The 22,628-nt window shown below is 32.6% G+C and overlaps 1 protein-coding gene across 2 annotated transcripts in view; it reads left to right on the top strand.

Moving 5' to 3' along the window:
• The window catches only part of LOC106462981 (DNA-directed RNA polymerase I subunit RPA2-like), a 130,597-nt gene that overhangs the window by 87,967 nt on the left and 20,002 nt on the right, over positions 1-22,628 (top strand). For both annotated transcript variants that reach the window (XM_013922951.2, XM_022390386.1), the window contains 5 exons: positions 655-762; positions 7,412-7,588; positions 8,921-9,159; positions 18,731-18,872; positions 19,201-19,357. In XM_013922951.2, the coding sequence (XP_013778405.2) occupies positions 655-762; positions 7,412-7,588; positions 8,921-9,159; positions 18,731-18,872; positions 19,201-19,357 (823 nt within the window). The remainder of the gene's footprint in view (positions 1-654; positions 763-7,411; positions 7,589-8,920; positions 9,160-18,730; positions 18,873-19,200; positions 19,358-22,628) is intronic.

Genomic DNA, 22,628 nt, shown 5'->3' with positions numbered 1-22,628 from the left:
GATATTGTGTGTAATAAGTTGTATTACTACTATAAAGAGCATTTAAAATTTGAGTTTGTTTAATCAGAGTCTTGTAGATTTTTAGAATGATTATATCTAGTTGATTGAGAGCTATAAAGTTTGGAAAAGATAAAGCTGCAATCTATCTATTGTTGTTTTAAAAATACATAGTCATTTGATCAGTTATATGCATGAATGGAAATTAACTATCTACTAAGAATTCAAACCTCTTTTATTTCACATTTTAGATGGAATTTTAAATCATTACTGATTACTTTTACTTCACAAAAATATTACAGGAATATATCTTTCAACAAATTTTAATTAGTTCATTTCATCCAGTAATAAAAGTTGCTTTTAATTTGTTTTTAGGAAAATTCCCAATAATTATTGTTTTTATTTGTTAATATAATCATAGTATTCCTCTGTCTAAATTCAAGATGTTTATGCACTTGACTGTATGAAATGAAATTTTTGTTGCCATTCTTAAAAGTTTCATTACATATAATATTGAATGAACAATTGTAGTCATGTAATCATCAAAATAAAACTAAAATATTTTTATATCCTCATAGTTTTTCATTTTAAATATATTTTTTGCTTTGAAATGAAGGGAAAGTATTTGCTACCTTTGATTTCTGTTCTTGATAATAGATAACAACTCATCAAGAACTGAGAGAAACAAGTATGCTGAGTGTACTAGCCAACATGATTCCATTCTCAGATTTTAACCAAAGTCCCCGTAATATGTACCAATGTCAGGTAAGTTAGATAACAAATGATTTAAAATAACAAAATATGCTATTAGTTTGGATATTTAAACAGCAGCTTCTTTATTTAGTTAAAGTATCCTTATACCTTTCTGAAGAACTGCTAATAGCTTAGTTACCCTAGTGATTTTGATTTCCTGCCGAATGTCTGGTATCTTGATTAAATATCATGAGGGGTTTTTAGTGAATTGTAATTTCTTCCAAAAATATTGTAACACTGGAATTTACTTTAATATTATTGACCAAGATATATATTTATAATAGTTTTTAATTAGATGTATTATTTAGTAGCTAACAAAATTAACATGAATTAAAGTAAATAAGGTCTGAAAACATTATTTTAAGTTCAGTTTAGAGATATGGGAAAATTTTCAATACTTTCCATATTTTTATGTAGATATTGTTTTAGGCTTTTATCCAAAAGCTCAATCTTGTTATTTTTTTTTAAGTTGATATTCTACAGATCACAGAAAATAATTTTCTCAGAGTTTATCAGTTGAAAATAATTTATTATGTGATGCAAGTTATCATAATTATATTTTATTGTCTAATTTCATACAGGATTGAAAACGTGAAATGTTTGAGACTAGTCTATGGGCCACTTGGCAATTTTATAATAAATGTTCTACTTTAGAGAAGTCTAATGTAGTCTGTTTTATGTTAATTTAGGGAAAATTCTTTGTTCTTCGATTAGACGCTTTTAGAATTTGCGGCTGATTGCAGCCCAATGGATAACATGCTGGTCTTGAGGTTCTGTGGTTCTTGTTCTATTAACATTAAAAATATAATTGTACTATGCATTTTGGGGCTATGGATTGATTATAAGAGTGACAGTCAAATCCCACTTTTGAGTGTTATAAGAGTAGCCCAAAAGTTAGCAGTGAGGGGATGTTAGCTAGTTGCCTTCCCTTTAGTCTTATTACTTCAAAATCAGGGAATCGGCTAACACAGATATCCCTCATGTAGCTTTGCATGAAATAAAAAACAAACAGATTCTGGAATTTGCTATAGGCTTGGTGTTTGTGTTTTAACTGAAATCATTACAAAATTGTAACAATTATTAGCTTTTTGTGCTTCAGAACTTCCTAGATTGTTCCCTGTGTCTTTCATATTTTGAAAATTTCAAATACAAAAAAGGGTAGTATATTCTTTGTAAATCCTGATTGGCTAGACAGAAAGGAAATATGTTCAACAAAGATCTAGAAAATGATCCCTTCATCATTAGGGATGGACTGGTACAGCGACTTGACGTCCAGACTGAATAATATACGATCGGGATTTATGACATTACCAGTAGTATCAAGAGTTTTAAGAAAATATTGAGTGTTTTGTAAATGTGTAGACAGTGTAGATTTAATGGGATACACTATTCAATACATTAAAGATATGCTTAATTTGGTGTTGAGAAACAGTTATTTTCAGTTTAATGACATCTACTTTCAACAGTTATGGATCAGATATATTTATTACACCTTTGGAATTTGGAATGACTTTTTGAGCATTTTCTACTTTTCTATGATTTCCTCAATAACTTTCATCTACTATAAAACTCACTATTAAACGCTCCAACGAATCAAACATCTTTTCCTCCTTGATGTTCTAAGTTATCTTAAAAGATGGCAAGTTTGCAACAGAACTGTATCATAAACCTTGTGAGAAACCATTGTTTTTACATTACCACTTGCATCATCTACTACATATTAAATGCCCGGCATGGCCAGGTGGTTAGGGCGCTCAACTTGCAATCTGTGGGTTGCGGGTTCGAATCCTTGTCACAACAAACATGCTTGCCCTATCAACCATGGAGGCATTATAATGTGACGATCAATCCCACTATTCGTTGTTAAAAGAGTAGCCCAAGAGTTGGCGGTGGGTGGTGATGACTAGCTGCCTTCCCTCTAGTATTTCACTGCTAAATTAGGGACGGCTAGTGCAGATAGCCATCGTGTAGCTTTGCGCGAAAATTAAAAAGAAAAAAAAATATTAAACACGCAACTTTTATTGGACAACTAAGCTGCATTAATAAAACTTGTATAAATAATGAAAGTAGGTTCAAAGCCATGCAAAAACTTGTACACAAATTAAATATTAATAGATATCCAAAAACATTTTTTGATAAAACTTTATGAAACTATGAACATTGAGTCCACAGTAGAAAAAAGCAATTTAATGTGAATATTTACCATGCAATAGTCCTAAGATTTCAGTGAATTAATGAATGCTTTTGAGCACTGCACATATTAGGCACTAAAGCCAGTGGTGTAGCTGAATATTTTGATGATAAACATGATATAACCCTATAGTTCTCGGTGGATCATTTTAAATTCCTTTCTATGTAAGGTACTGCATTACATTCAAAATTTAAAAAAACCACTTTACTATCAATATATGTCAATGAAATTAACATTATGATGTATGTTATAATTTAAGTTTTATGTTATCTAAGTTATAATTCCTTTGTTTTAAAGGAAACATTTAAAAAAATACTTAAAATGCAGTTTCATGTCACATGATCCACGAGCTATGAAAAATCTCGACTTTAGCAGCAGTTCACTCTTAGCCACATAAGCTTCCAATGTACATGAGTATGTAGATGTAAAGTACGTGTATATGACCTACTTGACTTGTGATATCTAAAGTCCATAGCTGCTTTATCTGGGAAACAGCTATAAATTTTCCAACCCTTGATGGGTGCCATGCCCACCTTTTATACTTTGCCTTGAGATCTACAATGTACATATAGTTAGTAGACATAAGTGTATATATAGTCGTTAGATAGAGCTTAGTTAGGTTAGGTTAGGTGTGCAGTTTTCCTCACAGTATACATGTAATTGTCATTAGTATTGTTGTCTGCTTGATTGACTATAAGACTTACTGTTTCTTACCTAAAAATGCTATAGTTATAGAGATAGTTAAATTGTATTTAGGCCTTGCTTTTATATTTTAGTTAATTATGCATTATTTGTGTTTTTAAAAAATCATATTTTAAAGGTTTAATGATTTTTATACTTAACTTGTCTCCTAGATTGTAAAAGTGTATAAGTAAGATGGCATTATTTGCATGTGCAAAGTGTTAGTGAAATGAGCCTCTGTGCGAGAGTTGCCATATAATAATAATAATAAATATATTTAGAAAATCAATTTTCAAAGACTTCTACAAAGAGCTTAAAGGTATGTACATGTTTCCATTTCTTAATTTTAAACATTTCATTGCAGTATAGATTGATGATAATAGGTACAGTTAGTGATATAGTAGAGAAAATTAAAATATAAACATTTACCTTTAAAAAACTTTTAATATTCATTTAGAAGATTCTAGAGATTATGCAAATGAAATATGAAAACTGTGAGATAATCAATAGTATTTTTATACTTAGAACAAAAATCACTTTGCAGGTGAACTATTCAGAGTCTGAGTGCAAATAACCACATTAAATAACTTAAGAACATTTTTCACCCTGAGTTTTACACATTCCTCAACTTGGCAAAGAGTATACTTGGATCAGAAGTGGTGCGTTCCCCCCCTCTCATCTACAGGGGTATCCTTCGGATGCTTTCAGGGGCTACATCTGTTCTTCCCTTGCACCAGTTTCTCCTCCTAATCAATGCGAGATTCTAGCTAATCTTGTGAGAAGAGGGAAGTACTGTATCAGAAGTCATAATTTTACTATACTGACAGTGTACTTCTGATAGGTACTTCCCTCCACTCAAACTTCCTACCCATCCTAGGAACCCCACTCACTCCCAGTGCTTTCGTTATCTGCCAAAGTTTGAAGTGATAGTTTGGTAGATGCACATAAAGGGAGTCACATGAGTGTACTATGCTCCTATTGGTGGATAGGTGATGCATGATGATTTGCATGAAAGACACCTTGGAATCATTTGATTCCAATAGGAGTGTGTAAGGCTTGTGACATGTGTAATAAAAAAGTTTACATATAGAGGGCAACAATGAAAGAGAATAGCTAATCTTGTGATCGGAGGGAAAGTACCTATCGGAAATACATTTTCAGGATAGGAAAATTATAACTTCCATTACAACATACTTCTTAAAAGGACAATAAGGTCAATCTTACACCACATATATTGAAAAACCATCCACAGACTTTCTTAAGACCATGTTTATGCAAACCAAAGGTACAAAAGTCCATATGTGTTGCATTGAGGGACTTGACAGATATTTAGTGAAATAGGATTGTTGTGATTCCAGTAATTTCTTATGAAAACAACTATTGATTTTGGGGTGTAGATGAAACTTATGATTTTGTTGTGTGCTCCATTGACTTCAAATTCTTGTTTATTGTCTTTTTAATTATACCAACAGATGATGCCTATATTCTTTATAATAACTTTTTGGATTGGAGGGTTCTCTTTTATAACAACAGCCTACTCTTTTTTTAATGAAGGCATTACTTGAGATTGGCTTGAAGAGTGTTTTCAGAGCCCCTTGTTGTTTCTAAATGCTCTTCTGTGTGAGGAGTTTTTACTTTGATGTTGAACACTTAAGGTTTCATTCATTGAAATGTTAAGATCTCTGACCTCATGTTGTTTAACAGTTTCATCATATGAATATTTCACTTCAGAAAGGTGTTTTATATTTATTTAACTGTGAGTTATCCTTGCACTTTCAAGTGGTTAAGAATTTGTGATGAAACAAGTATATATATATGGGGATTAGGCATATCTCTTGTGTGGTAATACATCTTTTCATTAGCATATAAAAATCATTTAAGTAAAGCATAATTAACCTCTGTACTGCCAAATGACAAGTTTTTGTTTTGATATGTAGTTTATAAAGTAAGCATTATTGGTTGTGTATGAATTTATGTTTATTATGTATAAAAGGGATAATTATATTATGTTTTTGAAATATTTTTGGTAAAGCTGTAAAGCATTTTGATGTAAAAGCCACACATGCTTTTAACTAACATAACCATTCTTGGGAGAACTGTGATTTTATATCAGTGTTTCAACACTTTTTCTAACTGTGAGGAAGTTTATATAATTAAAAACAATAAATCAGTACTAAATTAAAGAATGGTCTAGTTCTGATTTTTAACTTGTATAGTCTCTTTCTGAGAGTAAAGTTTGCCATGTAATAGGACTTAATTATTTATACTCTCAAAATATGAAAATTGATTTTCATTTGTTTATTTTGTAAGAAACAAAGCACACATTTTTGGCTATGAGCTTTTTTTCAGGTTTTTACTTTACTGAAGCTGCAAAAGAACTGATAAAATACAAGTTCGGTATTTAAATGGATTTAACAATGAAAGAACAGTGTGCAGTGACAATAGAATGTAGATGTGTATTGTTAAAACTTTTTGTAAGGATAGATATGAAATATATATTTATATTATATAAACAAAAGTATGTCTTATTTAAATCAAATTTTAATTTATGGCGTTCCCTGGTGGGTCAGCAGTAACTTTACAAATTTACAACACAAAAATTTGGGTGTCAATTCGCCACAGTGGACATGTTAAAGAAAAATTATTTATCCATATATTAGCTTCCAGCTAGGTCTGTTGTATATAATTAGCTGCTTCTGCTTAATTGAAGCTGCTTTAGCAACATTTCTAACAAAGTAATCTTTCATTCTATATAGACTTGTGGGTAAATAGAAAGACATTATTGATCTTGTGGTAAGTCTGAAAATGGAATGACATTGGGTTATTAGAGTCCTCATGGTGTTCTTGTAATCTTTCTCCTTAATGGGTCATCTAGTGCATTAGTTGGGTATATGCTGCATGCCATTTGATAAACATTTTTCATCCCATACTTACCTGATTGAAGGTCTGCTTGACATCTCAAGCATGATGTTGGTGTAAAACATGGTAGTGGAGTCAAGCTAGAATCTATAAACCTGTTTTCCACAAGAATAAGTAAGATGGATGGTGAATACTAATCTTTGGATAACTTTCATGATTTGGTTAAAGATTGTATCTCAGATAAAAAGGAGCTTCAAGATACCTTCAAATCGAATATTTTTCTTTGATTTTGCTGAATGTTTTTCAATGACATTTGTTTTGCGTGAGTTGGGTTGTTATTGCTTAACATTATCTTTACATTGTGTGACCAGCCTTTTTTAGCTATGTTGTCATCTGACACTAATCATGTCACACTTTCCATTTGATGAATAAAAATTTATTTTTTCACACTGATGGGATGAACAGATTGACAGCTTAAAATTATTTCACTATGCATTGATTTAATGAACAGTAGTATCAAAGTTGTTTTAAAGTAATCTGGATTGTTTTTGTTTTCATTTAATTGTTTTTTTATTTGTTCCTGAATAGAGTCAAAAGAGTTTGTGGAAAATTAGAAGCTCCTCTAAACTGTGTTTCCATAGTCCTAAAATGTTATCAATATAATACACCATGGCTGCCATTTTTTCATTGCTGTGTTCAGAGCTGTTGTTTGAAATCAGTGAATGTACAGAATGTTGAGTGGAAAGGCTATTCTGTTACCCCTAACAACACCATTAATAATAAATAAATGAGAAACAGTTTTTGTGTTTTGAGAATGTAGCTCATTGAATATTATTAAATGTTACACTTTGATTTTTAAGTTTATGTTTAAAAAGATATAGTAATTTATATTGATTACATGTTATATGTTTCTTACCAATGCACTACTAGATGGGGAAGCAAACTATGGGAACACCCTGTTACACATACCAGTATCGATCAGACAACAAAATGTACTGTATTCAGACACCACAGTCACCTTTGGTACGACCTGTAATGTATGACTTCTACCACATTGATGACTATCCTTTGGGAACTAATGCCATTGTAGCAGTTATATCCTACACTGTAAGTTTAAATAATTACATTTCTGTATTAAAACCTAATACTTTCATAATCACTTTGTATGGAATTTCAGTGATGAACTATGTATTCTAATAACATCCAATAGATGTTTTTCAATTTTCTTGTGTAAAGAACTAGTTTTTGTAGAATTACTGTTGTTGTAAAAAAACTGCTCTTAAGTGAATTATTGCATAATATAATTTTTCCAACCATTATGTATGAGTTTTTTTTTTCATTTGCTTTGTTTCTGTAACATCTTTCTATGAGATCAACTTTCAAACTTTTACTTAAATTTTTATTATATTTAATAGAGATAATAGTTCTAGAGGAGTGAAATGTACATTTGATAGAGTGGATGCATATCATTGAATTTTAGCTATTGAAACATGAGAATATCTAAAACAGGTATAAAATTATTGTTTAATAAATGTATCCACATAAATAGTAAATTGACAGACAAAGATTTGTAAGCATAATGAAGTGGTTTTAATTTTAGGGAACATAAGCAAAAGTACCAATTCACAGTGATGGGAAAAGTTTAAGTTAATCTATCAATTTAAATTACTTCATGGACTTTAAAAAGCTTAATTGTGTTGCACTCTTGGTTTTACTCAGAGCCAAAGCTCTGAGCTGCTTATACTGGCCACTGCGAAAAGTAATTGTTGAGCATTTCAGTCATAATAAGAGCTGCTCAACAATGACATATGGTAAATCTACATTTTTATTCTCTAAGTTATGTCACATTTTGAAATGTGAAAGATAGTGTGATTAATTCATAATAATTTAGCATCGAATATCCTGCTTGCGAAATAAAATTTGTGTCAATATTATTCAGGCCTGTTCTCCCATCATATCAAAAGTGAATGTTGAGCTTTGCCTGTATGCGCAGCTTTTCAGACAGGAGACAAACAAACATTAGGAGACACCATGGGTTACAGTATGTATAAGAATACTATATGTTTCAAAAGAATGTTGGTCTGCCTGTCTTCAGACAGACAATGTTCTGTTGAAATATGTATGTATGTTCCCAAAAAATATAACTACTTCATTATGTTTACAAGTCATTGTTTATCAATTTACTATTATGTTAACATAATGTGCTTCCATATACAAGTATGTACCCACATTATAAATTATATTTACATCTAATGTATTAAGTTGTTAATGTTGTAGATGGGAGACATTCTTAAATAAGTGAAAATAAACACAAAAAATACATTGCTCTACTGATATGGCTATAACTTTTAGTCATGATTTTAAAAATCTCTGAAATTTCAGTATAGTTCTCTTGTATAAGTAGATAAACAAAATAGTTGACTTGTTTCTCCTATGTAGGGTTATGATATGGAAGATGCAATGATCTTAAACAAAGCCTCACTAGAAAGGGGTTTTAAGAATGGTAGTGTTTACAAGTCTGAATTCATCAACTTACGAGAACTTGCTGGAGATCGAGGTGTCCAATCCTCTTATAGTTTTGGACGCAAATTGACAGACAAGCATTTGGATGGAATAATCGACATGGATGGATTGCCTTTTATTGGAACAAAGCTCACTTATGGAACCCCAATGTGCAGGTAAGCAAAATCAGTCAATGTATGTGAAGAATATGTAAAGAAAGGCTAAAAAATACCAAGACACAAGAACTTCTGAATTTCCTTATAAATATATATACACATACATATTGGATATTGTTATTGAACACTGAAAAATCCATAATGTTATTGTCAGCTGGATAAAAGCTAAAGATATTGTGGCACATTTGTAGAAAGAATTTTTAGGAGCAGTAGTAGATTTGTTCTAATAACCAAGTATAAGTAATTGACTCAGTAATACTAAGTTTTATGTATGTGTTTTATTACTGTTGTTGGTCATATTTTTCACTTTAAAAGAAGTGTGAGCTTGTTTTTCTCACAGTTTGTTTTTTGACATTTGGTGATGTATATATTCCATAATCTCTTCCTAACTAGAAATGTGGTGGACTGAATTGTAACAATGCATTCATCTGCCATTAGTCCATCAATTATATATTTAAGTGCTTGACATTAAAATAATACAGACATTTTCTTTTCAGTCATGAAAATACCTTCACAACTGATTAATCTGACTTATTTTTAGTCAAATTGCAAGTGATAAAACCTGATTTGATTAGAGTCATATCAAATTATCTCTTAACAAAAATTATGATCAAATTGATTAACATCATGTTTCTGATTGTTACTGTTTTTTTATTTTTCCAACTATCCAAGTCATTTAAATATTACCATTATAATTTATTGTTATTAGTTTTTGATTAATTCAAGTTTGTTCAGATCTGAACTGGCATGGCCCACAATTAAGGTTATTGCATCCTGATTTGAGAGTCGAGCATTCATTACCCCATATCTTCCTTTCAGCCAGTGGGGCATTATATTTGTTTTTGAGTTATGGCAAAGATATTGAATCTATCAGCCACTATCCCATAATCATAAAATAACACAATATCGTGAGTAGCAGTTGGAGAACAACAAAACAACACAGTAAACAGAACAAACTGTCAGAAATCTTGATATTAAATAAAGTTGTTTTGACACATTCATGGGTCCTGTTCAGTCTCACATTGTCTTCTGGCAGGAAAACTGGTCAACAATGCCCGTGTGACTGGAATTTTGAATTCCCTCAAGAACACAGGAAGTTTTTTAGCTTAAAGTCACTTTGGGAGGTGTTGAAATTTGGCAGGCTTTTGATTAAGCAACTTTCGATGATTATTCTTTTTGGTAGTTGTCTGATTTGAATAAAATTCTTGTTCATTTCCAATTAATTTATTGATCGGAGTTTCTCATATGAAGTATAATGTCATTGTTTTTACTTCCATATTTAATGCCTGTCTTTATGTTCAGAAACTCTTGCATCAACACTTCTTCCAGTTTCACCTACATAACTTTTGTCACAGGATTGGCATGGTATAATGAAAACACCCTCAGATACTGTTCTATTTGAAGTCAAGTTATCTTTAATGGTATTTGTATGTAATTCTAAAATTGTTCTTCTTTAATATTTTCCCTAGGAGCTCAATGTTAGTGTTGTAACTAGTGTAAAGTGTTTTCATATTATTGTTGGTTGTTGTCTTTCTCTGTGTTCATGGAAAAGGGTTTTCTTGCTCTAAGATGGCAGTTTGTAATGAAACATTACGTAAAATGGAGTTCTTTGAAAACAGAAAAGATATTCTCTATTTTGAGCTGACCAGAGAGAAGGCAACCAGTCAGCAGCATCCACTGCCAACTCTTGGTCTAATCTTTTACTAATTGTGACATTGCCTATATTTGAAAAGGTAAACATGTTTGGTGACACCAGGTATCAAACCTGAATCCAACTGGCAGGCCATGCCAGTATGGGAGGCATTAAAATGTGATGTTGAATTTTTTTCATTGGTAAAGAATAGCTCCAGAGTTGGCAGTGGATGCTACTGGCCAGTTGTGTTCCCTCTGGTTAGCAACACTGCCATAACTCAAATTTGTTCAGTTTCAGATACATACCAATTTAACTCATAAACCATATGACAATATGCATGCATTCTGATCATACACAAGTCAAAAATGTGAGGGTGGGTCTTAGTAGCCATTACTTACATAACATGCTACAGTGATACCTGTATGTTTATTTTGCTTGGACTAAACAATAAAGTGGCTTTAACTTGATATATTATTTACTTATTACCATGTTACAAACATAACCAGTGATACTTAGGATAAGATTGCCATAATAAATAAAGTTATAATCTGTTTATATTCATTATTCTTTATTCATTCAAAGAAAATGTTGTATGCTGATAAACTTTCTAATTTAACTGTATTTGTCAGAAATTACTAGACATGGACTAATAACAGTCTAATAATATGGAATGTTATATGAACAGGACTCCTGTTTAGTTACAATTAGCTCTAGCTAAATACGGAACACTGAAAAGGGAAAACAAAAATCTTATTATATTTAAATAGGCTACAATTGCAATATAGCCTTCTTAAAATCCCATGACAAATAAACATGTAATAAGGATAGAGATATGTTGAATTGTCATTTTGCTGATTCAAAATAATATATTTTGGCCCAGTTTGCACTAAATGTTGTTTTGTACAAAATAATAACTAATTTTATGACCAGGATAATCTTATTCTTCTCTACATTTTAACAAGTGAAGTAGTGCTTGCTGTTAAATTTACTGTCCCTTTCAGAATTTAAGAATCTGATCTTTGCCAATTGTCAAAATAAAAAGGCTTTTAGTTATATTTCTTAATAGTTTAAATATATGCTATGTTTTTGTTAGGCTTAGAATTATTCTACAGTAGGTGTCTGTGACTTGTTAGTGATAAATTCAACAATGAATAAACAGCACGTACTTCACTTGTTTTCAAAATAATATATGTATTCAGAACAAGTTAACATGTGTACAATAAATTCTTCAACACTATAGATATTATGGACATTTAAATACTATATATGTAGTTCTCTCCTTCTTGTCAAATATCCACTTAGACCTATTCATTTACTTTAGAATTTCAGTTGACAAGCCTAACTATCTTCTCTATTTCTGTCATACTAGTATTCTCTGTAATTCACTTACATTCATGGAGCAAGTTACCATAATCTTTTGGTCTTCTTTCTTTTGAAAATCCTCTTCTCCTTTTGTCAAAGTACACTCAGGCTGATTCAGTTACTTTAGAACCACGCTTTGATGGGATAAAAATTTATCTTTTTTTCTAATGTTAGTTTCACTCTAACATATTAAATATTAGGCCTATCATTTCTATGATAGTTAACTTCACACCAACTTTATTCCCTTTTGCTATTATCTGTCTGCTGCTTCCCACTCATCTCACGCTATTTATATCTTTATTAACCTAATCATTTGTCCACCTTCCATATTCTTAAAATGAATATATTGCATGTGACATTTGATATCCTCAACAACAATGAATTATTAACAAAACTTCCTACAATTGTCTGCTTTTAACTCTTATTATAACAAAAACTAAACAATAATAAAATATTCACTCACAAAAATAAAGTAATCAATAATATCTAAACCAAATGGTTTTTTATGTCATGACAGTTTTTTGTACAGTAAAGATGCATTCATAGTATTCATGCACTTCATCACCTAGATTTGGTTGTATAAAATCATAAACTTGATCCCCAGAACTAGGCATACATAACTTTGTTAACATGTACCTAATAGTAATCTCACTGTTATGTTTAGTATTTTTCTGATTTATAATGAATGCCATGAAATAATTCTTACTTTTATCAAGAAAAATTCATGAATTTTATTAATTTTGTGAAATTTTGTTGGGAGAAAAATTCAATTTTCAACTTTTTACAGTTTTGGTGCTACATTGTGTATATTATACATTTTCATGTACAACATCTTAAAATTTGGAAAAGTATTTTCTTAATCCTAACATCTTGTTTTTGAGATGTCTCTTATCAAACAAGTTGTAGTTTGAAATTGTCTTTCAAAAAATACCTTAAATAAAATTATTTTCTCATTTAAGAATAAAGATTAGTTGTTTGTAAATAATTAATAAGCCCAACAATTAATTCATTAGCAGATTCCACTAATCACCCATTGAAATACACTCCAATAAATGTATGAAGACAGGTCATTATGCACCTGTCTGCAGCTAAGCAGACTTTTTAGGAGAGATTCAGTCTGTTATTTCCTAAAAGCTGCACAGAAAAGACATTGTCTCTTGAAAAGAAAAAAACAAAAAATCACAGGGATCTAGAGATAGCTCATTGAAGGTAAAAAGTAAATTTAAAGCTAAATTTTGCAAAGAGGCATGGGTTAAATCCACAAATCTGACACCACGTAAGATTATGCATATGGGTTGTATTTAATAAATTCACTGTAGTCCTTAGTATAAAACATAAGGTTTATTTGCAGTGGTCATCTTTTACATAATGCTATAATACCAAGACATAATAACAATGTTTTGTTTTCTATACTCTAAAATTCTCTTGTGTTTACATACATGTAATAGGTAGTGCCAGCTCACCATTATTAACTAATACTACAGTTAGGTAATATAATTTTTTGTGAGATTTGGAACTTAGTTCTAGGGTTATCTCAGTTTGGTTGGTCTGGGGTAGTGGGAAGGTCATGCTATTTCTTCAGAGTTGTTATTCCTGTCAGTTGTTGCGCCTAAGCAGACAGGAGATTGGTGTCCAGTCATCAATCTTCCTTGTCTATATCAATGCCTAGATTTTTCAAGGTTCACAAGTTACTCATTCTATGTTGCTTTTTTTACTGGGATTGTAGATATCTAATTTGGTTATAGTCGGCTCGTATCTGCACTTTGCCTTAGCTCTGGAGTTCTAATGTTCTTGCCATTTGTGGTGCCCAAGGGTCAGGTACCGCAATTCTGGGTTTTCCCTTTGGACTCCCATAGGTTTCACATGGGTTCTGCCGTATCATATGAGTTTTTTGTTTCACTTCCCCTTCTTTCCATCAAACAGTGTACACACCATCCATAGATGACTGGTTACTGCTGGCACCATCTTTTCAGTTGTTAGATTATCACTTCCTGATTTTACTTTCAGATACAACCTTTCAGGACTGTGACATCCAATCTAGCTCCAATTCACTATGTCATCGGTCTAGTTGTTTTTTATTTTTCATCTCATCTCTCAGTATGGGTTTGCTGTCTCCCATACTGTGCAACATTATAGAATAGGACACCAGACTCTTACTCACTTCTCCTTCTCCCATTGCAAGAATAGTTCATTCTCTTCTGAGAATGTCAGCATCACTTGAACCCTTCATGCCTTTAAGACAAGAACACAAGTGATCCTTTTATTAGTCTTTAAGCAATCAAGGATCATGCACTTCTATTTACTGATTTTTCCCAGTTTCCCTTGTCAAGATCATTCGTCAATCTCGGGGGGGTTGTTAAGTTGGGACACTACTAAAATTTGAGTTTCTCTACTCCCACCTCATCCAGAGTCCATTCTCTTCACAAACTCTTTGTTTCAGGGATGGGGTGCATATACCAACAGTCAGTAATTCTAGAGTCTTTGCATGGATAATGAGGATTCCTTGCATATTGTTTTCGTCCTTTTTGCTCTTCAATAGGCAAAACTTCATGGTCTGGGCATCTTACGGGGTAAATAGTCAGGCTTCACTCTGACTATTTCTTGGTGGTGTATTATGTTTCTCATCAAGGAGGCATGTGGTCTTGGGTTCTTTATTTTCGAATTTTGGACCTCCTTTCTCAGAACTAGTCCTATCATATCACCTTTCTAGCTTGCCATGTTCCATGGGTGATACCTGTGGTAACAGGTACATTGTTTCAATCCAAACAGATTTTCCTGACAGAACAGATGTTGCATCACAAGGTTTTGTTGGATTGGCTCTCATTTTGCAACTCTAATTGGTGGGTTGGCCTCTCATTATATCACCCAACTACTGGCAAGTTGATTTCCAGTATCTCATCTTTGGGCTTTGGCAATAGCTGCTTTCCATCTGGACAGGACAGGATTACTACTCTAAACCTTCCCTCCATGATTTGTTCCAACTCACTGTCAGATCCTGTTGATACCACCAGATTGGCTGCTACACCCATTTCTGTTTCTGCAGTCCCTTCCGATGTGTCCAACTCTTCCATTTCTTTTTTTTTACACTCTTACGGTGAAAGTAGCCATGATCTGATATGGTACACCTAGCTATCCAGATGCTCAAGCTTCTGGCATAGAGGTTATGCTGTTTTTCATATGGCATTGGGTTTAATTTCTAAGGTTGACATGTCTCTGTCTCAGTTTCTGCTTAGTCCAAAATACATTTTTACCCATCGTAATGACATATGTATCAGCAATGTTGTATTGAGAGGAGGTTGAACTCTTTTCAATCAGTGGTGTCAACCATAACTTGTTTTTTCACTTGGCTCTTTGACAGGTTTTTGCATCTTCCACAATCACCATTATTTATGGCGGCTTTATTGACTTTCTTTCGATTATTGTGGCTACATGTGTTTTGAGTCCTCAGTACTCTCCAGATTCCTCACATTGTTTTGAGTAATTGGTCCCAAATGACCCTTCCCATTACCTACCAGGTAGATTAAGGTTATGTGTTCTTTTTCTACACCTGTTTGTGACCTGACTCCTATATGCCATGTATCCCCTTTACCTGCAGATTTATTTTATGTTGCAGCTAACCCACGGACATCATAGATCAGAGTGATTTGTGCTGTTTGTTCACAGAACACTTTTTTCATTCTCTCTACACCTTCAGACCAGTTCTTCTTACACAACACTCTGTCAGATAGGAAATGGGTTCAATCCTTTTCTCCAATTCATCTGCTCACTCTATGTCCAATCAGATTTTGATCTTGAAGGGTCTTGAAGGTTTTATTGCCTGCACTTATACCTTTAGAGATGCTAGACAACTTTTTTTATTCTGGGCTCTCTTTAAAGGTGTGGTATCTTCTGTGAGTCGCATCTAATCAGATTTCTCTTTTCTATGTCCTTAGCAGCCTGGTCGATTTGCCTGCTGGAGGTCATTGTGCAGACTGGTATGTTGACCTCCCCCAGTACTTTTATCTCACATCATTTGCCTGATCTTGCAGTCTCTTCATCTGAGGGCTTTTTGCCTAGCCCCTGTAGCTATCTTAACCATTTCTGCTAGATTATCCAGAGGGGAGAGTATATTTATTTCTTCTTTTCAGAGTCCCTTCCCTTGTTTTCACACGATCCCACTCTGTGGTGAGTGTTTCCCAGACGGGTGTGTTTTTATCAAACACATTAACAACCACTAATTGAATATAATTTGTACAGGTTGCAACAGACTCTGTAAAAATGAGGTGTTCCATATGACCACCTAGGAGCTCACTAGGTGGGATTACCATACTATGCTGGCTGCCACTCATTGACTATCATGAGTAAAGCTAAAGGGGATCCTGCCCGTCCCTGCCGATCATCGGTTGAATAAATTTGGGTTGGTTTGCTTTTAAAAATTTAGGTAACTTGGTTCACCTATTGCACTGTTTCTAGAACACTGTTCCTCAGGACTTCCTAATCTACATTACCCTCCAGATTCTACTAGTGGAGCTAGATAGTCCTTACCACATCCGGTTCCTAGTCACTGGGGTGGTAGACAGAGGCTTTTCCTTCATAGTGTTAGAGTGAATTTCCTCCACTCTTGGAGAAGAGTGCAAAGTTGGGGGCCCTCCTATCTGGGTCCCTGGATGTTTTTTTCTCCCAGATGTTGGTAAGAGCAGCAACAGCCTATGCGAAAACCTACTCCTAATACTGGTTCAGGTTTGGCACTTGACTATCTAGTTTAGGTGTGTGGCCCTACTTTTTGATCAATATCGGTTCAGTACATAGTTCATGGAAGAGCATCCACTATCTTCTCATAATTCAGAATGTGGAGTGGTCCCATCCTGGGTCTTTGGTTGAGCACAGTTGTTTCATGTCCTCCCCATAATTTCAGGGGGCAAATGGAATTTACCTTGCCCACTCAGTTGGGGAGTGAGGATAAATGTTCATAATTCCTGACTGGATGAATTCTGTTCCTTTGGTTGAGTATGGCATACGTGATCCTGTCATTCTGAGCCTGGGATGTTGCTTTTCAGGCTTCTTCAGGTGGAGGAGAAGGTTTGTCCGATTTAGTGTTGCTTACTTTCTCATCGTGATTCTGGTGGTTCAGAATGCATCACTCTATGGCTACAGATTGAGATTCAATCAACAGTATATATATTTTTATATGTAACATTGCAGTCCAATTGTTCCAGCCACCAACATTGGATATAAGGACCAATACCCCATAATTCTAACCCTGAGTAGTGGAACCTCGGCTATCTGGTTGGGGCTGGCCCTATAGTGATGATCACTCGTGTATAATTCCACACATGATACAGGAACAAAGTTCAGGGTAAAGAGCAAACCTATTCTGGATGTAGTGCAGTTCTCCCACTCAGGTATCAACCTTATCTTGTTACACCCATGATCCATGCAGGCACTTTTTTGTATGGATAATGCCCTCACCGGCCCCCTCCACCTTCTCAATGTGGAATTCGAGCTATAAGTATCAGCAGAGGTACGTATTACAGAGGAAAGTTAACATTTTCCTAAATTGAAATTGTATTTTGAATAATACCCCTCCGCTGACACTCTCCCACCCTTCCTCTCCTCTAAGAGCCAGTGTTAAAGACTGGGGTTGTGTCAGTCTAGAAAAAGTGATAAAATTATCTGAATGAGGTGCTTATATACAATACCAGAATAGAAGGTGCATTGACATAGGTGGAGAGTATCATGAGATAAATATCACCAAATGCAATTGAGTGGGGTATAACAAATGGGAGCAAGTGAGAAAAAATCAGACCAATGCTTAGATGGGCAAAGAAGAAACACTGGCAGTCAGGTAATAGCTATAAGTGTCAGCAGAGGTAAGCATTATTGGAAATACATTTTCAATTTAAGAAAATGTAAACTTTCATGTGTATTCTTTATTTATTAGTATAAAAGTAACTAAAGTGTCAAAATTAGAAACTTGTTAAATTAGGTAAGGTTAGATTAGGTAAAACAAATAAAAAAATAATGACAATATAAAGTTTTTGATGAGGTATGCTAGCAAGTAGTCCATGTCTTATGTAATTTGATAAGGGTATATACATTTGCCAAGTGATTTACAACTTGTGTGGCAGGATTATTAGTTAGACATGGATCAAAAGGTAGTAAAACAATAAAATTTAAGTAGAAACAGATCTATACTGTTACAAGTTTTAAACCAATTGGGATAAACAATTGTAATTTCATGTTACAATTTGAAATCATTCTAGAAAGAAAAAAGATAATTTAGAATTAATTTGTTTTTTTTTATGGTGGTTACTAGCTTGGTCAAATTGACTGATCTCATGCGTTACTGATCTCTTAGTAATTACACAAATGAAAATTGACAATTTTCAGATGAAGGAAAGTATTTTTAATCTTAACATGAAAGACACTTTGCACTTAGATTAGTCAACACTTTGACTTCATATATTCACAGAGAAATTTTTAGCCTGTAGGAAAAGTGTTAAGTTATATTTATATAATCACGTTTATTTATCATATGTAGCACTTTGAAATTGAGATGGATTATTTTGAGACAATAAATAAATATTTTATTTACAGCTACATCAACAAAGTAACAGGAGAAACAAGAGTAGAAAAGTATAAATCCACAGAATCGGCTTATGTGTTATATGTGAAACTGTGTGCGAATGATACGGGATCAGACGTCCTTCAGAAAATTTGCATCACTCTCTGGATTCCTGTAAGTGTGTATGTATGCATGTAAGCTAAATGATATATGTTATACACTAACATTTCAGTTATAGTTGCCATAGGAAATTATGATCATTTTTACAGACATTTTTACAACTCAATTATCATTCCATTCTTAAGAATACCCATTTTTTAACTATACTTAAACTGGTATTTATTACAGCTGAAATACAGACTAACTGATCACAATTCATAACTTAGCAGTTTTTCATACATTTGTTTAATTTAAGACATTTTTTCACAAACATCTATTGTAGAATATAAGTTTTGTAGTGCAGAAAACATTGTTAATATATAATTTTTTTTTTTTCATCCAGAGAAATCCAATAATTGGAGATAAGTTTGCCAGTAGGCATGGGCAAAAAGGTGTATGTAGTCAACAATGGCCTGCTGAGAACATGCCGTTTACAGAGAGTGGAATGACTCCTGACATAGTATTTAACCCACATGGGTTTCCTTCTCGAATGACAATAGGTCAGTATTTGACATTGGTGTGTGTATGTATGTATTGTGTATCAAATATTCTTGAATATAAAAGAAGTGAAAAATGTATCATTCTTAAGTTCTTTTATTTTAGGTTGTGGTTTTAAATACTTAAAAAATGAATGAAAAACTACATTAAAAATATTTTTAGTTCATACTTTAGATAATTGTAATGTGGATGGAAAAATATTTAATATTCTTCATCTTGTTTTATACCAAATAATGTTTATTGTTGATATTGATATACTTGTATATGTACATGTATTTCCTAGATTATATACAGTTTTGTACATTTAACAGTTGCATGTTTTTGTATAAAGTGATAGGTCATGCAATAAGAATAGGCATCATACTTTAGTATAGTACATCAATCACAATATGTATAATAATAATAATACATATAGCAGGTGCAACAATATACACAGTGAAAACATTATACAAGGAACAACTGAACAACAATCTTCAATGACAGACCACAGAAAAATGATACTTGTTCCGAGTCACCTGACAGCACCATCAAATCACAGGGATGCTGCTCTGTCATAGTGCTGTGGAGTAGCTTGTTCTTGAAAAGCTTCAATGCAGAGGAGCACTCACAAGAACAAGATGTGACTGACAAAGTGTCAGAACTAAGTGATAAAGAGAGCTTAATCTGGATGCACATCTGTGAGCTCCTTTTTACCATATGCAATTAAATCTAATAAATTCCTTTCGAGAGACTGGATGACTTTTGCAACTGATTGTGCAAACAGAAACCAGAAATTCACAGTTAACATGATCAGAAGTCAGGTAAACCTTGAAACATAAGGATTTTCTTTGTATTTGGTGACATTTAGCAACAAGTGGACATCAAGAGCAGCAACATGTTTACAGAAAATCAAATTCTTAGAGCATTCTTCATCAAATACTGGTCTTTTCCATGTAATATACTTAAGATTTAAAACATGGATCGAATATATACAAAATTTTCTATCATGAAGTTCTGAATATCATCATTACTATCTACTGTACTTTCACTGTTGCAAAGTGCTAGTCAAAAGTTATCCCATTTCCCATGCTTTCAAGTTTTGAAGCTAAGGACTGAATGTGAACTGAGCACAAGTGATGTTCCAAGTTTGTATTTCATTTACATTCTGTAGTTGTGTTTAGTTTTTATTATTATTTATACCAGATTTGATTACAAGTTGCATGAGTCTGTAAGTCAAAAGTTTTCAGTTACTGCTTCCAAGGGTTTTGACTAGCTGTTTTTTTTTTGTACTGTCCAGTATGACTATTTCTATTATTCTTTTATTCAAGCTTTTTCAATTTTCCTGCAATTTTTCACTTTACCACAACCTTCTGCCTATCAGTGGGTTAGTGAGATATCCTCCTCCAAGATATTAATTCAAATAACCTTATTGAACACACTTTTTAACTATTTATGCATCAAGTTGTGGAAGTCTATCATTGATGGTTACAGTCCCTAATAACATAAAAATGACAAAAAATGAAATTTCAATAATATTGTAATCATTTCCTCTAATTACTGCTAGAGATCCCATTGTATTTTATCTAATAAAATATAAAATATTTTACATTTATTAGATGTTTACTACACGTGGCTCCTTGTTTTTCTGTATTGACAGTAACTGAATTGTGTTTAATACAGTTTTAACAAGAAAAACAGAAAATATACGTACACAACCATACATACCTTAGATGTAATGTGAGGCCATAAATGTTATATAGTCAAATTGAGGACACTTGAAGCCTCTTTTTTCTTAAAATTTCCTGAATCTGTATTTGACTCTGGCACTTAAATGTGATAGAGATGAAAATTAACCTCAAAAATCAAACATTCTGCTTCAGTTTCTACTTGCTTTAAGATCAAAGGCTACAAGTATGCCCAAGATATGTTGCTAATCTTATCAACAAAGGACATTTATATGATTACAACCATTCAAACAGAAGATATAAATACAACCATTCAAATAAAATATACAAACACCAATACAAATGGAGGACACACAAATTGAGTTAAGTTATACGAACCAAAAACTAATGCATTAATACCAAAGCAAGGCACCTCTATGAATGAAACTGCAAGAACAAAGACATATGTATGAGATAAATCATAAAACATATGATATACATTCACATTTTATTCAGAAAGTACCTGTTTTAATAGTGTGAAATAACTACTTCCAGATGTAACTGGTTTAGTAAAGTAGGCTAAAAATGTCTTCATTAGATAATGTTTAAATGTGTTTAATTTATTATTATAATTGACTATATGGATGCAAATAGCTACATTTAGTTTGGCTATTCACATTGCTAGATGTAGAATAACCTATATGAAATTAATAAATTTCAGTCCCCTTGTCTGTTCTTATATTTTTAACTGATCTTCAGTTATGTAAAATACAAAACCTAATTTACAAAAATCTGCCTGATATTATTATAAGAAAAAAAATTATATTTATAGGTTTGTCCCTTTTTCATCATCTATTTGTCTTTGTAGATATGTTCTTGATCCTTGAAACAAATGTAGTGTGAATATTACTCATTCACACACAAAATGTTTGTCTAAAATCTAAAGGTACATTAAATTTTAACATTTAATAGCAAACATTTCAGATATTTGAACATTATTGTTTGGAAACATTTGTTATTGTCTGTATGCCTTTTACAAGCTAGCAAATAATAATTACAATTATACTTGTCATAAGACATTAATATTGGGCCTATTACATTTGTAAACACTACATTCTTTATCTAGTCTCGTAAGAATTAGAAGAATGTACAATAATAGTATTCCAACTACACTATAAATGTCACATCCATTGCTGATGATGCATTTTGCTCCATCCAGAGCTTTTCAGGCCAGCCTGTTAATGTTGAGAAGACAAATGGGGGTACAGTATTCACAAAACTTGCAACCTTAAAAACAAAAATCAGCTTAACCTTCTGTATATACAGGCTTGGTCATTTTGACCAAACTTGCAGCCAACATGAAACTATACATGCTACAACCTGTAATATTGTAAGTGTATCTTCACAAAATTTGGTAAGCTTTTAGTAAATGTTACAAGTATTTTGTACAAAAAAAATCTGATTTTTTTAATTAAGTATTTTTAGTAAAAATTAGTTTGAATTTATGGAATCAGAGTCTGACAAGTGAGAGTACAAGGTGATTTTCATGTTAAGATTAAAAGTTTTTTTTTCTTCTTAAAGTTTTCACACTTCATTTGTGTAACCTCTGGAACCTCTTAACTGAACACCA

The sequence above is a fragment of the Limulus polyphemus genome, unplaced genomic scaffold, assembly GCF_000517525.1.
Source record: "Limulus polyphemus unplaced genomic scaffold, Limulus_polyphemus-2.1.2 Scaffold1293, whole genome shotgun sequence".
NCBI lineage: Eukaryota > Metazoa > Arthropoda > Merostomata > Xiphosura > Limulidae > Limulus > Limulus polyphemus.
This window is presented reverse-complemented; position numbering and strand designations above follow the sequence as displayed.